General features: G+C 37.6%; 1 protein-coding gene across 5 annotated transcripts in view; it reads left to right on the forward strand.

Moving 5' to 3' along the window:
• LOC149475152 (tubulin beta-1 chain-like) overlaps positions 1-19,277 on the forward strand; it is a 38,874-nt gene extending 19,597 nt beyond the window's left edge. For all 5 annotated transcript variants that reach the window (XM_089713631.1, XM_089713630.1, XM_089713632.1 and 2 more), the window contains exons 6-13: positions 3,778-3,905; positions 5,420-5,587; positions 6,545-6,659; positions 7,447-7,517; positions 14,918-15,057; positions 17,559-17,718; positions 18,252-18,353; positions 18,498-19,277. In XM_089713631.1, the coding sequence (XP_089569757.1) occupies positions 3,778-3,905; positions 5,420-5,587; positions 6,545-6,659; positions 7,447-7,517; positions 14,918-15,057; positions 17,559-17,718; positions 18,252-18,353; positions 18,498-18,587 (974 nt within the window). In that variant the 3' untranslated portion in view covers positions 18,588-19,277. The remainder of the gene's footprint in view (positions 1-3,777; positions 3,906-5,419; positions 5,588-6,544; positions 6,660-7,446; positions 7,518-14,917; positions 15,058-17,558; positions 17,719-18,251; positions 18,354-18,497) is intronic.
• Positions 19,278-19,504: the final 227 nt, after the last annotated feature.

Raw genomic sequence — 19,504 nt, forward strand, 5'->3', positions numbered from 1 at the left:
AAAAGTATTAATAATCATTCAATTATCAAATAATAATTAAATTCCTGACTTTGGTCGAGTAAAGATATCTAAGAAATATTATATTTGTAGTAAGTACGTAATACCATGTAATACCTACCAATACGCGCTAACAAATATGTGTTACATGTTTATTGTATAATTTTCACACTATTGGTTTTAAACTCAAACTCAAACATTTATACAATTAGACTTCTTCTAGAAGCACTTTTGAATCGTCATAACAGTTTAGCAGTTTTAACATTTACCACCAATTCAGAAAGCAGTACCTATCTATAGAGAAGAAGAAGAATCTATTTAATCATAATCGTAATCTTCTACTTCACTGTAACTTTCATCGCTCGAAGAACTCGATGTTTCGTTGTCGGAATTTCTTAATGTTATTATAAATGAGTCAGTGTAATTATCTACTTTTGGTTTAATTGAATATATTTTTCCTCATGTTCTCGCGTCTTTCTCCAAACGTCACTAAACATATCCAGACTAATAGCATTTGCTTCCTTTCTAAATAATTCTTCCACAGTTTTCAAGTTAAAGTTCACATTTTGTGATGCTACTTTCCCTTTAATTATGCCCCATAGTAACTCTATTGGGTTGAGTTCTGGATGGTATGGTGGAAGGCGCAATACACTATGTCCATGATCTTTGAGGATTGCATCAAGTAGGTAAAAATTGTGTATAGTTTGGCTTATTTTTTTTAATAATGTGATAACTCTGATTATTAATTAGTAATTTGATTTTTGAAAAAAAAAATGCCGATTTTAGTCAAAATTTATATTTTTCTAACAAGATCCTTATCATCCAAATTTCCACCTTGGAGAGTAAAATTGACATTTCTAATGAAAATGAACAAAAAATTAAATGATTTTATTAAATACTGTAAAATAGTCTATAATTCTTCCATTTACTGTATCACAAAATTCTTCATAGATTTTTAGATATTCGTACTACACCAATTACATCACCCTGTATTTATAAACAATTGCAAAATATGACACATACATAGGCCGGGAGATACTGACACAAAATTTCGGGTCATTTGTAACAGAATGGCGGTTCTACAGAGGTCTTATTACTCAATGACTAAAAGAAAAATGATGGTCACAACTCAGAACGCTGGTACCGGCGGACTAGTCGCGTGGGTGTTAGTCGAACTCGTCGGATAAATAGCGAAAGTCAAACGATTTGTAACACAAAAATTTTAGAATTCACCGATAGCCCATAAAAAAGATGTAGGCAGTAGTGTCATGCCATACTTTTCCGGTGTAACTTACAGCCCCCCATACCGACGCGATGCGTTGATTAAAAAAAAAACAATTCAAACATTTGTACCAGGCTAAATTTTGCACAGGTAATCATCATCGTGCAGACATTTACGAAAAACGCCATGCCATACTTTTTTGACGATTCCAAATGGCCACCATACCGCCGAAAATCTGCAAAAAAAAATTTTTTTTCGCCAAACAATTTGTACCAGTATTGCATTTGGATTTTTGGAGAGTATTTGATAAAATGTGACCATTATTATATTTGCCATACTTCTAGTAGGGGGAAAAAGTGCTGCCATACTTGAAAATTAATTTATTCGTCACGTTTCAAAAATACGACTGTACAATACGTAAAATATTTTTTTACAGTATGGGGTCATTATATTCTGTTTGTTTGTATACAATTCTACCTAGAAAAAAATATCGCAGATTGCAAACATGGGGCGGATGATTGTAAGACTTAAGCCAAGACGTAAAAAAAAATGAAAAGAATTGGCGATTTGTACCAGTACGGCATTTTTGGAAAGTATATGATGCAACGTGACCATTATTATATTTGCCATACTTTTAATAGAGGGAAAAATTAGTGCCATACTGCTACAAATCGTTCAAACTACGAATAAAATCTTACAATAAGAAAAAAATCTTATACACATTCGCCACCTCCCACAGGTATGGCATTATCACACTTCTATTTATAATCATTCAGGAGTTGTTGAAAAAAAAATGTAGGGTGGTACAAATCGTTTGGCGAGAAAAAAAAATTCAAAAATTTGCAGATTTTCCGCGGTATGGCGACCATTTGGAATCGTCCGAAAAGTATGGCATGGCGATTTTAGTAAATGGCTGCACGACGATGGTTACCTGTGCAAAAGTGAGCCCGGTACAAATGGTTGAATTGTTTTTTTTAAATCAACGCATTCACGTCGGTATGGCGGACTGTAAGTCACATCGTAACTGTATGGCATGACACTACCGCCTACATCTTTTTTAAGGGCTATCGGTAAATTCTAAAATTTTTGTGTTTCAAATCGTTGGACTTTCGCTATTTATCCGACGAGTGTGACTAACGCCCACGCGACTAGTCCGCCGGTACCAGCGTTCTGACCATCATTTTTAGGGTTCCGTAGCCAAAATGGCAAAAACGGAACCCTTATAGTTTCGTCATGTCCGTCTGTCCGTCTGTCCGTCTGTCCGTCTGTCACAGCCGATTTACTCGGAAACTATAAGTACTACAGTGATGAAATTTGATGGGAATATGTGTTGTATGAACCGCTACAAAAATATGACACTAAATAGTAAAAAAAAGAATTGGGGGTGGGGCCCCCCATACATGTAACTGAGGGATGAAATTTTTTTTTTCGATGTACATACCCGTGTGGGGTATCAATGGAAAGGTCTTTTAAAATGATATAAAGTTTTCTAAAAAACATTTTTCTTAAAGTGAACGGTTTTTGAGATATCAGCTCTCAAAGTCGTAAAAAGTATGTCCCCCCCCTCTATTTTTATAACTACGGGGTATAAAATTCTAAAAAAAATAGAGGTGATGCATGCTAATTAACTCTTTCAACGATTTTTGGTTTGATCAAAGTATCTCTTATAGTTTTTGAGATAGGTTGATTTAACTGTAATTTATTATATTTGCTGCTACGGAACCCTTTGTGCGCGAGCCCGACTCGCACTTGGCCGGTTTTATTCTTTTTGTCATTGCGTACTAAGACCCATCTAGACCGCCATCCTGTTACAAATGACCCGAAATTTTGTGTCAGTATCTCCCGGCCTAACATGTGCAATGTGTAAATGTGTTGACGTTCCAGCTCTTCTTAATATACCTATACTTGGCACGGCGAACCTTGATCCCTATGACAGTTCGTCTTAGTGATTGCTCGTGTAATGGGTCGTGTCGATACTTTACTATTTTATAGGCAAAGGCGTGGCTTGCATTCAGCCACGTCGGTAAACAACTTTTTACAAATTATAAACTAAAATTTTTAACGTCTATTATGTTGTTGTTGTATTGATTTAAGTTTTTTAGCATAGATTAAGTAGGTAAGTAAAATGAAAGTTTTCCAAAACATAAAAATGTACCTTATCATTTTCTCGTAATTTTTAACCCGTTAAACACGTATGCGCTCGTGTATATTTTATTATGAAAATGGATGTCTCCATTTAATTTGTCTGTAAAACTATTGTTGTCATAGGTAAATGGATATTTTTTCAGGTATAGTCTCACTATTTGGTTTGATTTTTCGGTTTTAAAAATATGTACTCATTTCCAGTATCGCCATTTGTTTATCGATACTTTCCGCACTAGTCGATAAATACCAACGATGTAAGTTTTCCAGGAACGTAAAGTCAGATTGAAATAATTTCTCGTAAATGTTAAGAATTTTTATAATTCCAACGGAATATCATTGTAATGGCATAAAGCTACGTAAAAATTAATATAATATAACCTAATATAATAATGATAACCATAAATTATCTCCAGGATTCCAACTAGCCCACTCCCTTGGAGGTGGTACAGGCTCTGGTATGGGGACACTCCTTCTCAGCAAGATTCGAGAGGAATTCCCTGACAGGATCATGACTACCTTCAGTGTGGTGCCGTCCCCCAAGGTATGCAGGATGGGTTTGGGGGTTCGTATATTGGGTTTTGGGCAAAAGATAACAAAAAAAAAAACAAAGCAAACAAAACCGAATTTGATTGTTAACAATAACTTGATACACAATCCTATACATCAACAAACTGACTTCGATGGTTAACAACAACTCGATACACAATTCTATACAACAACAACCTGACTTCGATGGTTATCGATACACAATTCTATACAACAACAAACTGATTTCGATTGTTAACAACATACTTAATTTTATACAGTATACAACAAGAACTATTTTTTACTTTTTTATGTTTAATCAAAACACATAAAAAGCCTTTCTATCAATAAAAATCCCAAAACTATCGTACTTTTTTATACTAATCTAGCTTCCGCCCGCGGCTTCGCCCGCGTGGTGTTTTGATAAAAGGTAGCCTATGTTCTTTCTCAGGGTCTAAAGATTGTCTGTGCCAAATTTCATCAAAATCGGTCGAGAGATTTAAGCGGGAAAGCGTAACAGACAGACAGAGTTACTTTCGCATTTATAATACATATTATAAATATGTACTCATTTTAAACCTTTGTTCCAAGAAAAAATTGGTTGTCTGTAAAGTCGGTTTACTGACGATAGTTGAACGTGACAACGTCCGATTGTGCTTCTTTGTCGCTCGTTCCGCGCTCTCGCTTGCACTTCAAGCCTTACATGGAACGCCTCAGTGCGAGGTAACGCCGCATGAGTCATGTTTTTTCGTGCGTGCAGCCAGCTCTATCGAATTATAAGACGTTGTCACGTCAAAAAAAAAAAAACAAAAATACTTAGGGTGTATTCCGTTATGCACTGCGACCACTGTAAGGTGTGACGTCAATTCAGTATACTGTGAAGCCGTTCCTTTATAGCCAGTTATACTGGTTACGATTTAAAACGGAACGCAATCCAGTATACTGTCAGCCGCATTTTTTGACGCAGCATTCAAATGAGTGTATTAAAGTTTTCTAGAACATAAAAATAAACTGTTTTGGAGTAGTTACTGTCCAATTAAAAATATTTTAATTAATATTAATTGTAAATTGAATTTATAATATAATAAAAGTAAGTACTTTTTCATAAAAAAGAATAAAAAAGAACTTTCAGCTCGTATTGAACATTTTCAACACAGTCTAATAAAGTTAATTTTTGCAATTCTTCCATTGTTTTATTTATTAATCCAAACTAATTACAGAACTTTAAAATTTTCTGATTATACTGTAGCTTTGTATAAGACGTTAGGCACTCGAGTGGTTTTGACTGATCATATTACTTGCTCTGTGGACTGATCACGTGATCAAAGTACTGCGAGTACCTTACCTCGAAAACGCCAGTGCTCACAGTAGAATATGGCGGCGATTAATGACGTCATAAATTTCCCTAGGGTACTGCGGCAGTATACTGGCAGTCCATAACGGAACGAATTTTTCTACAGTGATAGCACTGTGCAGTGGTTGCAGTGTATAACGGAAGACACCCTTATATATATAACAATTTATTTACAGGTATCAGAAGTAGTCTTAGAGCCATACAACGCAACTCTCTCCGTACATCAACTCGTCGAAAACACGGACATGACATTTTGTATAGACAACGAAGCGCTATATAATATCTGCTTCAGGACGTTGAGACTGGCCAGCCCTACGTATGGCGATCTGAATCATTTGATTTCGGTAAGTTTATTTGAATTCACTACTCGCAACTCGTTGTGAGCGTATTTATACTATTAGACGTAACTTTTTTTTTAATAATAAATATAAATATTTCGGGACAATTTTCACACACGGCACAATCTGATCCCATACTGATCTACATTTGATCCATGGCGCATTCGTACGAATCGTGTCTAGGGGCTCGGACGTTGTTTATACGACGTTCGACCCAACTACCCTCACTTTGCTAATAGTCGTTGACTTGCTGCGATTTGTTATCAACTACCTACATCAATTTACATTTAGGTAGCTGTGTAGAATCGCAGTATATTCTTATTACATTCAAACTAATATTTAACCCGGCCTCGCGTGTAATTTCTTATAATACATTATATTATAGGGATCGTTCAAGTATTGCGTAACGCAATTTTTTAAGATTTTTGTATGTGTGCGTACTTATATCAGGATGAAGAACTAGTATGGCCTAGCCTAAACTGATTTATCCTATTGGTCTTAGGACGAACTAGTTTAGCCTAGGCAAAACTAGTATGTCCTGAAATCGGGTTTGGCCGATAACAGAAGGGTAAGGTATATTGACGTCGATCGATAGTTTCTACCAGACCAATGAGTTCGATGGATTGTAAATCATTACCATTAGTACAACTTCGATCGATTGGTCAATTACATATTATGTTCAATGATCACCGAAAATCGGTGCTGCGACGTTTTTTACGTCACAGATGTTCACCGAGTGATTTCCCCTTTTAATGGCATCATGCTTCACAGACTACACACACACACATCAATGTGTATTTTTTAATACCATTTAAGTATTTTTAATAGGTATTGTGTTCGTAATGTCCTTGTGGGGATATGTACTATTGAATAAACGTTTTTCTTTCTTTCTTTCTAATATTTTTTATACACTATTCACTTCATAATAACATTTATAACATATTTATAATATCATATTTACAGTTGACAATGTCAGGTGTAACAACATGTCTTCGCTTCCCGGGACAATTGAACGCAGATCTACGCAAGTTAGCTGTTAACATGGTGCCCTTCCCGAGATTACACTTCTTTATGCCTGGTAATTATTATTATCTTTAACTTCTGTTTATAATTAACACTAGCTGTGCTGTGCGGTTTTACCCGCATGGCTCCGCTCCTGTTGGTCTTAGCGTAATGATATATAGCCTATAGCTTTCCTCGATAAATAAAGGGCTATCGAACACAGAATTTTCCAAATCGGTCCAGTAGTTCCTGAGATTAGCGCGTTCAAACAAACATGTTAATTCAACTTTATAAAAATTTTACTTTAAATGCGATGATTTCTAGCATGGGCTACAGAAATGCCCCATTCCATGCATGCTAGCCCATGCTAGAAATGCATTCATGCTAGCCCATGCTAGAAATGCATTCATGCTAGCCCATGCTAGAAATGCATTCATGCTAGCCCATGCTAGAAATGCATTCATGCTAGCCCATGCTAGAAATGCATTCATGCTAGCCCATGCTAGAAATGCATGAATTCTAGCCCATGCTAGAAATGCATGCATGCTAGCCAATGCTAGAAATGCATGCATGCTAGCCCATGCTAGAAATTCATTCATGCTAGCCCATACTAGAAATGCATTCATGCTAGCCCATGCTAGAAATGCATGAATTCTAGCCCATGCTAGAAATGCATGCATGCTAGCCAATGCTAGAAATGCATGCATGCTAGCCCATGCTAGAAATGCATGCATGCTAGCCCATGCTAGAAATGCATGCATGCTAGCCCATGCTAGAAATGCATGCGTGGGCAAGAAATCAGCGCTGCTTGAGACTTCTTTTTAGGGTTAAAATAAGTTTTATGAAACAATTTTCTTTTCCAGGATTCGCTCCATTGACCGCAAGAAACTCTTTCGACTACAGACCTCAAAACGTGTCGGAGCTAATGAGCCAAGTAAGTGACATAATATTCATTTTTTTTAGAAATGTAAAAAAAAATATAAAGTCCTGTGTTGGTTTGTTTGTTCAATCACTTTAAACGCGCTTGTATTAGCTTCACTTGTGTGTAACTGAGTCATTTAATTCAAATTCTAATTCATTTATTAGTGGTCGCGCCAATATAAAATATACGTAAATATATTCTCGATATGAAAGTGGACTGTATTTAGATCTACGTGGTGTCAGCAAAGAGGGATAGACAGGATCATACGGCACATACCTCGTCGGAGGGAGTAGCGTCCAGAACACACGCGCCGCCACGCGGTCAGGGTCCTCCAGCTCGCGGCGGGCACGAACGGCGTCCAGTCTCACACTCCACACAAACACACACGCGGCGGTGAGCGCGACCAAGGGCCGGGTAACGGGACACCCCGGTGATGTTACAAGGGCACAATGCCTGATGATCTAGAGAGCCTCGTGGAAGCTCTCCGGCGGTGGCCGAGTCCCGAACCTCGCGAAGGAACGGAGCGAACCCGACTGACTGCAGCGACAAGCACGTCGCGTTCACGTCTTATTGGACGTGTCACGTGGTTAGTGACCACGCGATGATTGGTTGTGCTCGTATGTAGGGAAGGATGAAGGAACACACCACAAACAATAAACGTTTAATTTCTACATTTACTATTTTAATTATATTGGCGTTACCATATCCACCCGCCCTAAATGGGTCACCATTTAAAACCAATCATAAGATACAGCGAAAAACTATGACTCTAGGATCGCATAATGCGCGCGGGTTGATAAAGGTCCTAAGAGCCACGGCGGTAATATAAATAACAAGTTCTATGGCTCTAGGAGCGCAAAATGCGAGCGGGATAATAAAAAATCCTAAAAGTCACGGCGGAAATATAACTAACTAATTCTATGACTCTAGGATCGCGTAATGCGAGCGGTGTATAAAATTCCTAAAGTCACGGCGGTATTACAACTAACAAATTCTATGACTCTAGGATCGCGTAAAGCGAGCGGGGTATAAAAAATTCCTAAAGTCACGGCGGTATTATAACTAAGAAATTATAAACGAAAGCGGTGCAAAACTTAAAATTAAACTTAACTAACTGCGATAATATACTAATGCGATATAACTATTGTCTTGGAAGCGGACATAAACGAACGACCGGGCGAAGGTAAGTTCCCTTGGCGGTTCTAACTGTACAAACGCGCGCGACGTCGTCCTTTGAATGATGTACTTTCTCTACGACGGCTAAAGGCCAGGTTAGGGGCGGTGCATTATCATTTATTACAACCACGACCGTTCCAGGAGTAATAGGTGTCGAAGGCGTATTCCATTTCTGCCTAACCTGCAAACCGTGTAAGTTTTCCATTCTCCAACGTTTCCAAAACGACTGAACTAACTTGTCCAGTAGCGAATGCCTATCAAGCAAACTGACGTGATCAGATTTGACTTGCGGCGCGGGTAATGATAATAAAGGCGCGGTAATTAAAATAACACGAAACAAATGCGTTATAATATTTATATATTTAATATGATAATAGTCAATGATCATGATAATTATGTGATCATTGCGCGGTAATATCACTGGAAGCTTATGTGCATATTCCAGGGCGGAATCGCTTAGACGTCCGATAAGGATAAGTCTGTTGCGAATAAAAGGCTTCAAGCGGTTGAAAGCCTGTGAATAAAATTTATAAAAGAGTATATTATAATACTCCTCTGCAAAATATTTATTTTGCAGGGCGGGAATAATTTTATTCTCAGCGAAATTAGGTTCCTCTACGGTCATCATAACACCGCGGCGGGTTAATAATATAAGGAACCTATAAATATAAAATACACGACGCGACGAGACGCGAAGGGCGGTATCGTATAAAGCGCAATGCTTTATAGGCGGGCACACAGTGTGCACTAATAATTTTCGTTCGGGAATGTCTGCAATAGACTCACCATCGAGACTCCTAAGAGGCCAATCAGATGGGTCCGAACGAGCCCACTGGGGTCCGTGGAACCACAGAGGGTGCGGTACGAGATTTTGTGGCGTAATACCACGCGAAAGAATGACAGCGGGAATTTCAATACCAGAAACATGGTAGAAATTATCTGATGGGATGTTATACGCGACTGTGGGAGCAGCGAAGCCCATCATGTCCCACAGACGGGCGGTAATTGACAAGATGGAGTGCTTAGTGCACATCACATCGGCGGGAGCGGTAATTTTAAAATAAAAACAATCATGAACAGTAGACCAATGCAGACAAAATAATTTATGTTGCACGGTCTTATCAAACTCCACCGCGGAGGGTAAAAGTTTGTGCGAAGCGGGAAGATTATCTAACACATTTTTACTATTACTATTCCATTTAACTAGATCCCACTGAGCTCCCTTAAACAAATCGATGAGCGGCTGCGACGCGGAAACTGCTTCACATTCCGTGAGAATAGAGAAGGCGATATCATCCTCATACAACGAGGAAGACGCAATGCCACTCGCGAGCGGATATTTCGCGCCGTCATCTTCTACGAGCTGTCTTACCGTGCGCAGTGCATGATAAGGACTAGACTTGATGCCGAAGCAAACTCGATTAAATTGATAAAGAAGTAGCGGATCCTGCGGGCTGAAACGATATAAAAAACATTGAAAACGACGATCAAACTCACGCACGAATATCTGCAGAAACTGTTGGCGGCAATCGGCGGTCATGGCAATCGCGTGGAGACGAAAACCTAAAATTATTGTAAACAAATTGCCTTGTAAATTCGGTCCAACATGCAGAAGGTCATTCAACGAACGCTGGCTTCCAGAAGTTGGCATGCTAGCATCTAAAACCATGCGCAGCTTAGTCGACGATTTATCCTCGCGCAGAACAGCGTGATGCGGTATAATATAAATAGGTGTAGGGTCACGCGGATCATACGGAGGCGCGGGTGAAATATAATTTTTCGTTAGATAATCTTTTATGACGTCATCATATGCCAACCTTAATTTAGGTGAAGCCTGTAGCTTTCTTTCGAGGCACATGAAACGCTTGCGGGCAATATTAAATGAGTCACCGAGAGTGTAGAAATCATCCTTAAATGGAAACGAAACAATATATCTGCCACTCACGGGGTCGCGGGTTGTAGTTAATTTATAATATTCTTCACATTCAACATCATCGGGATGTTGAACGGGCGGTGCGGTAGGAAGCTCCTCGAGCTCCCAGAAACGCCTGACTAATGAGTCAATAGCGGCGGTCTCTTGAACGTGACAACACGTCAAGGGCGGTTTATGTATGTTAGGTATGGTGGGTACTGAACCCATTATTACATAGCCTAACACCGTGCGCAATGCAGCGGGTGCCGACGAGTCATGAGATGCATGAACTACGTCGGGGAGAAGCAGATGAGGGAACAGAGAAGCACCGATTAATAAATCGATTTTATTTGGCGTACCAAAACTCTCATCTGCGAGCGGTAAATGCGAAATATGCGATAAGACAGAAGTGTCTATAACAGCGGTAGGTAGTAAATCCGTAACATGATCAACAACTAGCGGTGAAATATTAAAAGATATGTTGTTGTCAAGACGCGAATAAAATTTTATATTTACGGAATTGCTATTTACAATTTTTTCTGAACCACCGAACCCCTTAATAATAGTACGTTCGGTTTTCTGCGGTTTAATACCTAAACGTTCACAACATTCATTCGTAATGAAGTGACTTTGCGAAGCGGAATCTAAAAGCGCGCGAATAACAAGCCGTTCGCCTTTACAATTATAAGATACGACTTCAGCGGTTGATAATAAAATAGTACATTGTTTATTCGCGGGCGCGTTGCATTGAAATGCGTTATCAGTATCAGCTGTATAGCTAGCGGTACATAGCGCAATGTCGGAGCGGACGCACTCGCCCGACGCGGACGGCGCAGGCAACGGCGGTGTGCTGCGCGGCGGGGGGTGAGACGCAGGCGCGGGAATGGACGATTCGCGTTTCAAATGTAACAGCGTATGATGTTTTAATTTACAAATGCGGCAATTAGAATTAGACGAACAACTAGAAACTCGATGTTTAATACTGAGACAATTTATACACGCGTTTCTATCCTTTACGTATTTTAAACGTTCCTGCGGACTCATTTTATGAAAACTTGAACATTTAAATAAATGTTGATGCGTAATATTTGTACAAAGACAACTAGCGGAATCAGCGGTTGTTACGTAAGACTGATACGTCTTAGGCGGTGCGGAAGAAGTATTATTTGAACTGCGGTTATAATTATTATTCTTTCGAGGCGGATTATTTATTCCCGAATTTGTGGAAGGATGAATGCGTTCTAATACCTTCGCACGAGTTTGAATAAATTGAACTAAGTTATCAAAAGTGGGCATTTCACTACCAAACTTAGTCTCGAAAGCGCGAACAGTATCTGAGTCTAACTTCTTCAACGCGATATGAACAATCATTAAATCTGTAATATTATCTAACTTTATATTCTGTAAGGCGCGCACTGCGCTAATAAAGTTATCTGTAAATAAATCAAAGTTTGTTGCGGACGGAGAATGCAAAGGTTTAAAATCAAACATTTGATTTAAATACGCGGAAACCAACATACGTTTATCATCATATATTTATTTTTTAAAGTTTGTAAAATTAAATTATAATTTTCAGCGGAGGGGGTTATACCAGCTATAACAGTTGTGGCCTTCCCCGTTAATTTACCTAGTAAATAATATAAACGCTCGGCATCTGTAAGGCCGGGATTGTTATGAACAACTGATTCAAAATTCGAAAGAAACAGCGGAAATGAGCGAATATCACCCGAAAATGGTACTAATTCGATAGGCGGTAATTTAGGCCTATTTTTATGCAAATTATTAATATCTCCGTGTGACGGACTTGGTTGCGAATATTGCGATTTAATTCTTTTAATCCTGCTATATAAAGACTCGAATGCAACGAGGCTTTTATAATCAGGTTTCGCGGTAGGTGTTAATAATAATAAGCGAGTATTGTATTCGTCTAAACACTGTTTATAATCATCGCGTAATGATTCTACCTGCGCGGACTCGTCAAGGAAACTTTCCATAAGCGCAGCGTTGTTTTGAATGTTCAAAGACAAATCATAAATTCTTTGCACCATTTCGAATAGAATTTCGCGTTTAGCTAATAACATGGATAACTGCGAATCATTTATATCTTCCGAATCATTAACATCCGAAGCGTCACTATCAGGTAACTTAGTCATTTTCTTAGGCGGCATTTTTAATAACAAAAGTATATATTCAAACAGAGAATGTTACAATACAAGTTACAATAACAAGTAATACGACTAAATAAAGTAGGTCAGCGACGCAAGCGTAATATGAACCGAGTATGAATTTTCAATATGGTCGGATTATAACAGCGGATCGCGGAATGACCTAGTTAACGTTATAAATTTCGAGCGCGGGTAGCGGATAAATAAATATGATGAAATATGTTCGATTTATAATGATTTTAGCGTTATAACTGCGGATAAACGATATGAATATAGTTTTAATTAACTATTTTAATAATAATATACGCGTAACTTAATGTTACGGGCGGAATAAAATATATTTTAAGCAAAAATAATAGATGACGCAATGTCGATCTATGCGGTTATAGTTATTTCACAATGAATGTACTATTAAATCACTTATTAGGGCCTACAATGAGTATCCTAATAAGGGCGGGTTTAAAATATATTTTATATGAATAGTAGAAGACGCATTGTCGTTCTATTATATGCGGTATATTAAATAGTATTTCGCATTGAAGATACTACTAATCGCTTATTAGGGCCTACACAATGAGTATCCTAACAAGGGCGGTGGAATCATCAGGTATTTATACGGAATGACCAAACAATGGTTACTATCCGGGTCGAAGGTACCACTCAATGGTCGCGCCAATATAAAATATACGTAAATATATTCTCGATATGAAAGTGGACTGTATTTAGATCTACGTGGTGTCAGCAAAGAGGGATAGACAGGATCATACGGCACATACCTCGTCGGAGGGAGTAGCGTCCAGAACACACGCGCCGCCACGCGGTCAGGGTCCTCCAGCTCGCGGCGGGCACGAACGGCGTCCAGTCTCACACTCCACACAAACACACACGCGGCGGTGAGCGCGACCAAGGGCCGGGTAACGGGACACCCCGGTGATGTTACAAGGGCACAATGCCTGATGATCTAGAGAGCCTCGTGGAAGCTCTCCGGCGGTGGCCGAGTCCCGAACCTCGCGAAGGAACGGAGCGAACCCGACTGACTGCAGCGACAAGCACGTCGCGTTCACGTCTTATTGGACGTGTCACGTGGTTAGTGACCACGCGATGATTGGTTGTGCTCGTATGTAGGGAAGGATGAAGGAACACACCACAAACAATAAACGTTTAATTTCTACATTTACTATTTTAATTATATTGGCGTTACCAATTAGTAACTAGCTTTCCGCCCGCGGCTTCGCCCGCGTTTTCAAAGAAAAACCCGTTCCCGTAGGATTTCCGGGATAAAACCTATCCTATGTCCTTTCTCGGGTATCAAAATATCTCTATACCAAATTTCATGCAAATTGGTTCAGTAGTTAAGGCGTGATTGAGTAACAGACAGACAGACATAGTTACATTCGCATTTATAGTATCAGTATGGATTTCTCATAGATCATAGGTCATAGATTATTAGAACCGCCTTGATCACCTGTAGACTCGATTTTGACCTACTATAACGGACATATTTTGACCTACTATAACGGACATATTTTGACCTACTATAACGGACATATTTTGACCTACTATAACGGACATATTTTGACCTACTATAACGGACATATTTTGACCTACTATAACGGACATATTTTGACCTACTATAACGGACATATTAAACTTTGTACACTTATCAAGGATCGGTTTCACCGAATACGAATATTCGGTACAGCTAGATACCTATATTTTGCATTAAGTTATTATCTTATTACCAACCAACTTTAATTGAAAATAAAGCTTCAGTGACAGAAATCAGAAAGCTACACTCTAAAATACGATAATATACGGGTCTTAACAGTAAAAACTTTGAGTATCAATTTGCCGAATGTGATTCAGCCGAATATTCGGTAAAGTATGCCGAATACCGAATATAAAACGAATATTCGGCCCATCTATACTAATATTATAAATGCGAAAGTAACTCTGTCTGTCTGTCTGTCTGTTACTCAATCACGCCTTAACTACTGAACCAATTTGCATGAAATTTGGTATAGAGATATTTTGATACCCGAGAAAGGATATAGGATAGGTTTTATCCCGGAAATCTTACGGGAACGGGTTTTTCTTTGAAAACACGGGCGAAGCCGCGGGCGGAAAGCTAGTCTATAATAATTAATTAATTTGTCAAGATGTTCAACCCGGGCAACATGATGACCGCGTGCGACCCCCGTCACGGGCGCTACCTGACCGTGGCGACCATGTTCCGTGGGCACATGTCCATGCGGGACGTGGACGAACAGGTGCTGGCCATACAGAACAAGAACTCCGGGTGAGTGGATATACATCCATACTTCTTATATACAGGGTGTCCCAAAAAGTAGTGATGAACGGAAGCTGGGAGGTAGAGGACCTAGAGAGCTATCCGAATCACCCCCATGTATGTTATGCGATTTTTCGTATTTTCGGAGTTATGACATTTTTTTCAATTTTTCATCTATCGCGGAGTACGATGAGATTTTTATTTATGGTGACGTGACTTATTGCGCTAGATGCTTGATTTTTTTTTGTGTGGTAAGCTGAAAGATAGGCCAATTCAGTATGGTAACATTTACTATCGTTAGATCTTCGAATGGAATAAAAAAAGAATTAAATGCCAAGAAAGATAAAATTACCCAGTATGTTCACAACTTCAAGGGCCCATAAAAAAATAAAATCACATAAAAAAAGTTTTCCATTTGGCTTTTAAAAACTCGCTCTATCTATCAGGTAGCTACCCTAAAAATTTCATTTTATTATTCAGAAGGCTTCAATCGAAAAATTGAAATCTAAATGTGGTAAGTGCAAAAATTTTATTAACATGATGATCATTAAAACCAAATTAAAACCCATAAATAGGTGTTTAATTACCAGAAATTTTTAAAATAACCCCGCTGTTGCTCAATGCAAGTGCGACATCACCGTAAAAAGTTGTCTTTTAAATGTCTGAATGCCCTTTTATCATTTTTAATGGTTTCTTCTGCTACTATGAATTTCCAGGTTATTTCGTTCAAATTGTGGCAGTCTCTCGTCTTTGTAGTATCCCCACGGAAAAAAATCAATAGGGTTTATGTCCGGGGACCGTCGAGGCCAGGCTAAAGGGCAAAGATACCCTGAAAGATGGATTGGTCGTTGCAGCCTGCGCATGCGCCGGTGACGCCTGCCTTAAAGCCTGGCCTGCACGGTCCCTCGACCTAAACCCCATTGATTTGTTTCAATGGGGATACTAAAAAGACCTCGGCTACTTGAGAGAATGCTACAATTTGGACGAAATAACCCGGAAATTCATAGTAGCAGAAGAAACCATTAAAAATGATAAAAGGGCATTCAGACATTTAAAAGACAACTTTTTACAGTGATGTCGCACTTGCATTGAGCAACAGCGGGGTTATTTTAAAAATTTCTGGTAATTAAACACCTATTTATGGGTTTTAATTTGGTTTTAATGATCATCATGTTAATAAAATTTTTGCACTTACCACATTTAGATTTCAATTTTTCGATTGAAGCCTTCTGAATAATAAAATGAAATTTTTAGGGTAGCTACCTGATAGATAGAGCGAGTTTTTAAAAGCCAAATGGAAAACTTTTTTTATGTGATTTTATTTTTTTATGGGCCCTTGAAGTTGTGAACATACTGGGTAATTTTATCTTTCTTGGCATTTAATTCTTTTTTTATTCCATTCGAAGATCTAACGATAGTAAATGTTACCATACTGAATTGGCCTATCTTTCAGCTTACCACACAAAAAAAAATCAAGCATCTAGCGCAATAAGTCACGTCACCATAAATAAAAATCTCATCGTACTCAGCGATAGATGAAAAATTGAAAAAAACGTCATAACTCCGAAAATACGAAAAATCGCATAATATACATGGGGGTGATTCGGATAGCCCTTTAGGTCCTCTACCTCCCAGCTTCCGTTCATCACTACTTTTTGGGACACCCTGTATAATACTAGCGGTCCGCCCCGGATTCGCCCGTGGTACATATGAAAAATAGATGTTGGCCGATTCTCAGACTTACCCGGTATGCACAGAAAATTTCATGAGAATCGGTCCACCCGTTTCGGAGGAGTATGCAGACTAACATTGTGACATGAGAATTTTATATATAAGATTATATATAAGAAGATGAATCGCAAAATGTGTTGGTAAGCGCATAACTCGAGAACGGCTGAACCGATTTCGATAATTCTTTTTTTATTATATTCCTTGAAGTACGAAGATGGTTCTTATGTAGAGAAAACGTAAATATTATGTACCACGGGCGAAGCCGGGACGGACCGCTAGTAATATTATAAATGCGAAAGTAACTCTGTCTGTCTGTCTGTTACTCAATCACGCCTAAACTACTGAACCAATTTCATGAAATTTGGTATGGAGATATTTTGATACCCGAGAAAGGACATAGGCCACTTTTTATCCCGGGAAAATGACCCAATCCCGGAAATCCCACGGGAACGGGAATAAGCGGGTTTTTCTTTAACTGCAATATGACTGTATTAACTATTTGACTATTGACTATCTTCTTGTATGTACAAATACTACTGTTACTTCAATTATTCAGTTATTATACTAATGTTAAATCATAAGGAATACGAAAAATAAAATTTTGTTTAGTGTTAATAATTATCTATATAAATATTTATTTAAAATTATATATGTATGTTTATCAGCCATCTGGTTTCCATAACACAAGCGAAAGCTCAGTATGGAATCAGATCGTGCCGTGTGTGAAAATTGTCCTGAAATATTTATATTTTACTATGTAGTGTTTTTTTTTCTTACAGATACTTCGTAGAATGGATTCCAAATAACCTCAAGGTTTCTGTATGCGATGTCCCGCCGGCCGGACTCAAGATGGCCGCCACATTCATTGGCAATACTACAGCTATACAAGAGATATTTAAACGTATTTCTGAACAGTTTACAGCTATGTTTAGGAGACGGGTAAGTTAAAATCAATCTATGTATATAAAAATGAAACCCGTTTTCCTTGGTCACGCGTGAACGGGTGGACCGATTTTGATAATTCTTTTTTCATAATATTCCTTGAAGTACGAGGATGGTTCTTATGTAGAGAAAACGTAAATGAAGCCGGGGCGGACCGCTAGTGGCATTATAATTTACTAGCTGTGCTCCGCGGTTTCACTCGCACTGCTCCGCTCCTGCTGGTCTTAGCGAGATGATATATTATAGCCTATAGCCTTCCTCGATAAATGGGCTATCTAACACCGAAAGAATTTTTCAAATCGCACCAGTAGTTCCTGAGATTAGCGCGTTAAAACAAACAAACAAACTCTTCAGCTATATATAAATTACTATTTTAATATTATAAAGGTGAAGAGTTTGTTTGCACTAGTTTTATATACAACTATATATATAGAAACTATATATAGATATAGATACTAGTGTGCTAAATACTGATTTGCTTAGTTTTTAAATAGAAATAAATAAAATATAACACTAATATTTATTTCCAGGCTTTCCTCCACTGGTATACAGGCGAAGGTATGGATGAAATGGAGTTCACAGAAGCATCTAGCAATATGAACGATTTGATATCTGAATATCAACAATATCAGGTTCGTTTTATATGAATTGACTTTTGACCGGTTGGCTTGGTTGGTAGTGACCAAGCCAGAGGTCGTGGGTTCGATTCCCACCCGGGGCAAATATTTGTGTAATGAATTAAAATAATTATAATATTTTCAAAATTTTTTTCACAGGAGGCCCAAGTTGATGATGAAGAAATCGAATTGGACGATGAAGAAATTGATCAACCACACAACACTAGCGCCATGGTCGACATGGACTAAATAATATTAAAAATCATTCCAAATATCACTGCCGTTAAATAACTATAATTTATATTGACAATAGACCATAAACAAATAAATTAATCAATAAAAAAAATTGTGACTAAACTTCTTTTTTATCTGTAGGTACTACGTTATGTATGTATTTTTTATATAATTTTATGAACGACAACAAATTTAATATTTTAATTTGTTTAAATGTTAATTTTTGTTGACCATTCAACGATCCCTCAAAATTTTATAAATGACAGCTGATAATAAAAAAGTTATTTTTTTTATCCTTTTGGCGGGAATTTAGTAAATATTTCAAATCTTACATATATTATAGAATAAATTCACTTTTGCATTTTCACACTGCTTTAAATTAACTTAAAAAATAAGCCAAAAAATTATTCATTAATAATTTTATTTATACAAGAAAGCTAAGCTTCTAATCCTATTTTTTATAAGTACATTATAAAAAAAAATCGAGTGTCAAAAGACATAAGTTTTTAGAAATTATTTATTCGACTAACCTTTTCCAAGTGTTAAAAAATAAATAGTTTTTTTTATGAACGCTAGTTGATGTAATTACATGATTTTTATTGTTGAAAAACATAATATAAGATATAATGCTTGAATTTAAGAAGTATTAGTGAAATGTAGAACTAATTTTAATCATTTTGTTAATAAACCTTTTGTTATACTTAATGTGTTGTTTCATTTCTTTTTATTTATAACCTGGACAGTATTTTTTATGCTTATGTATTTTGTTTTGTGCTGTTACTATATCTATTTTTGTTAAATTAATTTAAAGTTACGGTAAACTGTAGCAATTACCACATTAAAAACCATATTAAAATTACATTTTTCGTCAAAAACACAATTTACACGTAAGTATTAAATTGGCCTGGAATCAATCTCAAACCTATATTTTA

Source organism: Colias philodice, chromosome 31 (assembly GCF_061535455.1).
Source record: "Colias philodice isolate Cphi_HAF_F1 chromosome 31, ilColPhil1 Martin Lab GWU primary, whole genome shotgun sequence".
NCBI lineage: Eukaryota > Metazoa > Arthropoda > Insecta > Lepidoptera > Pieridae > Colias > Colias philodice.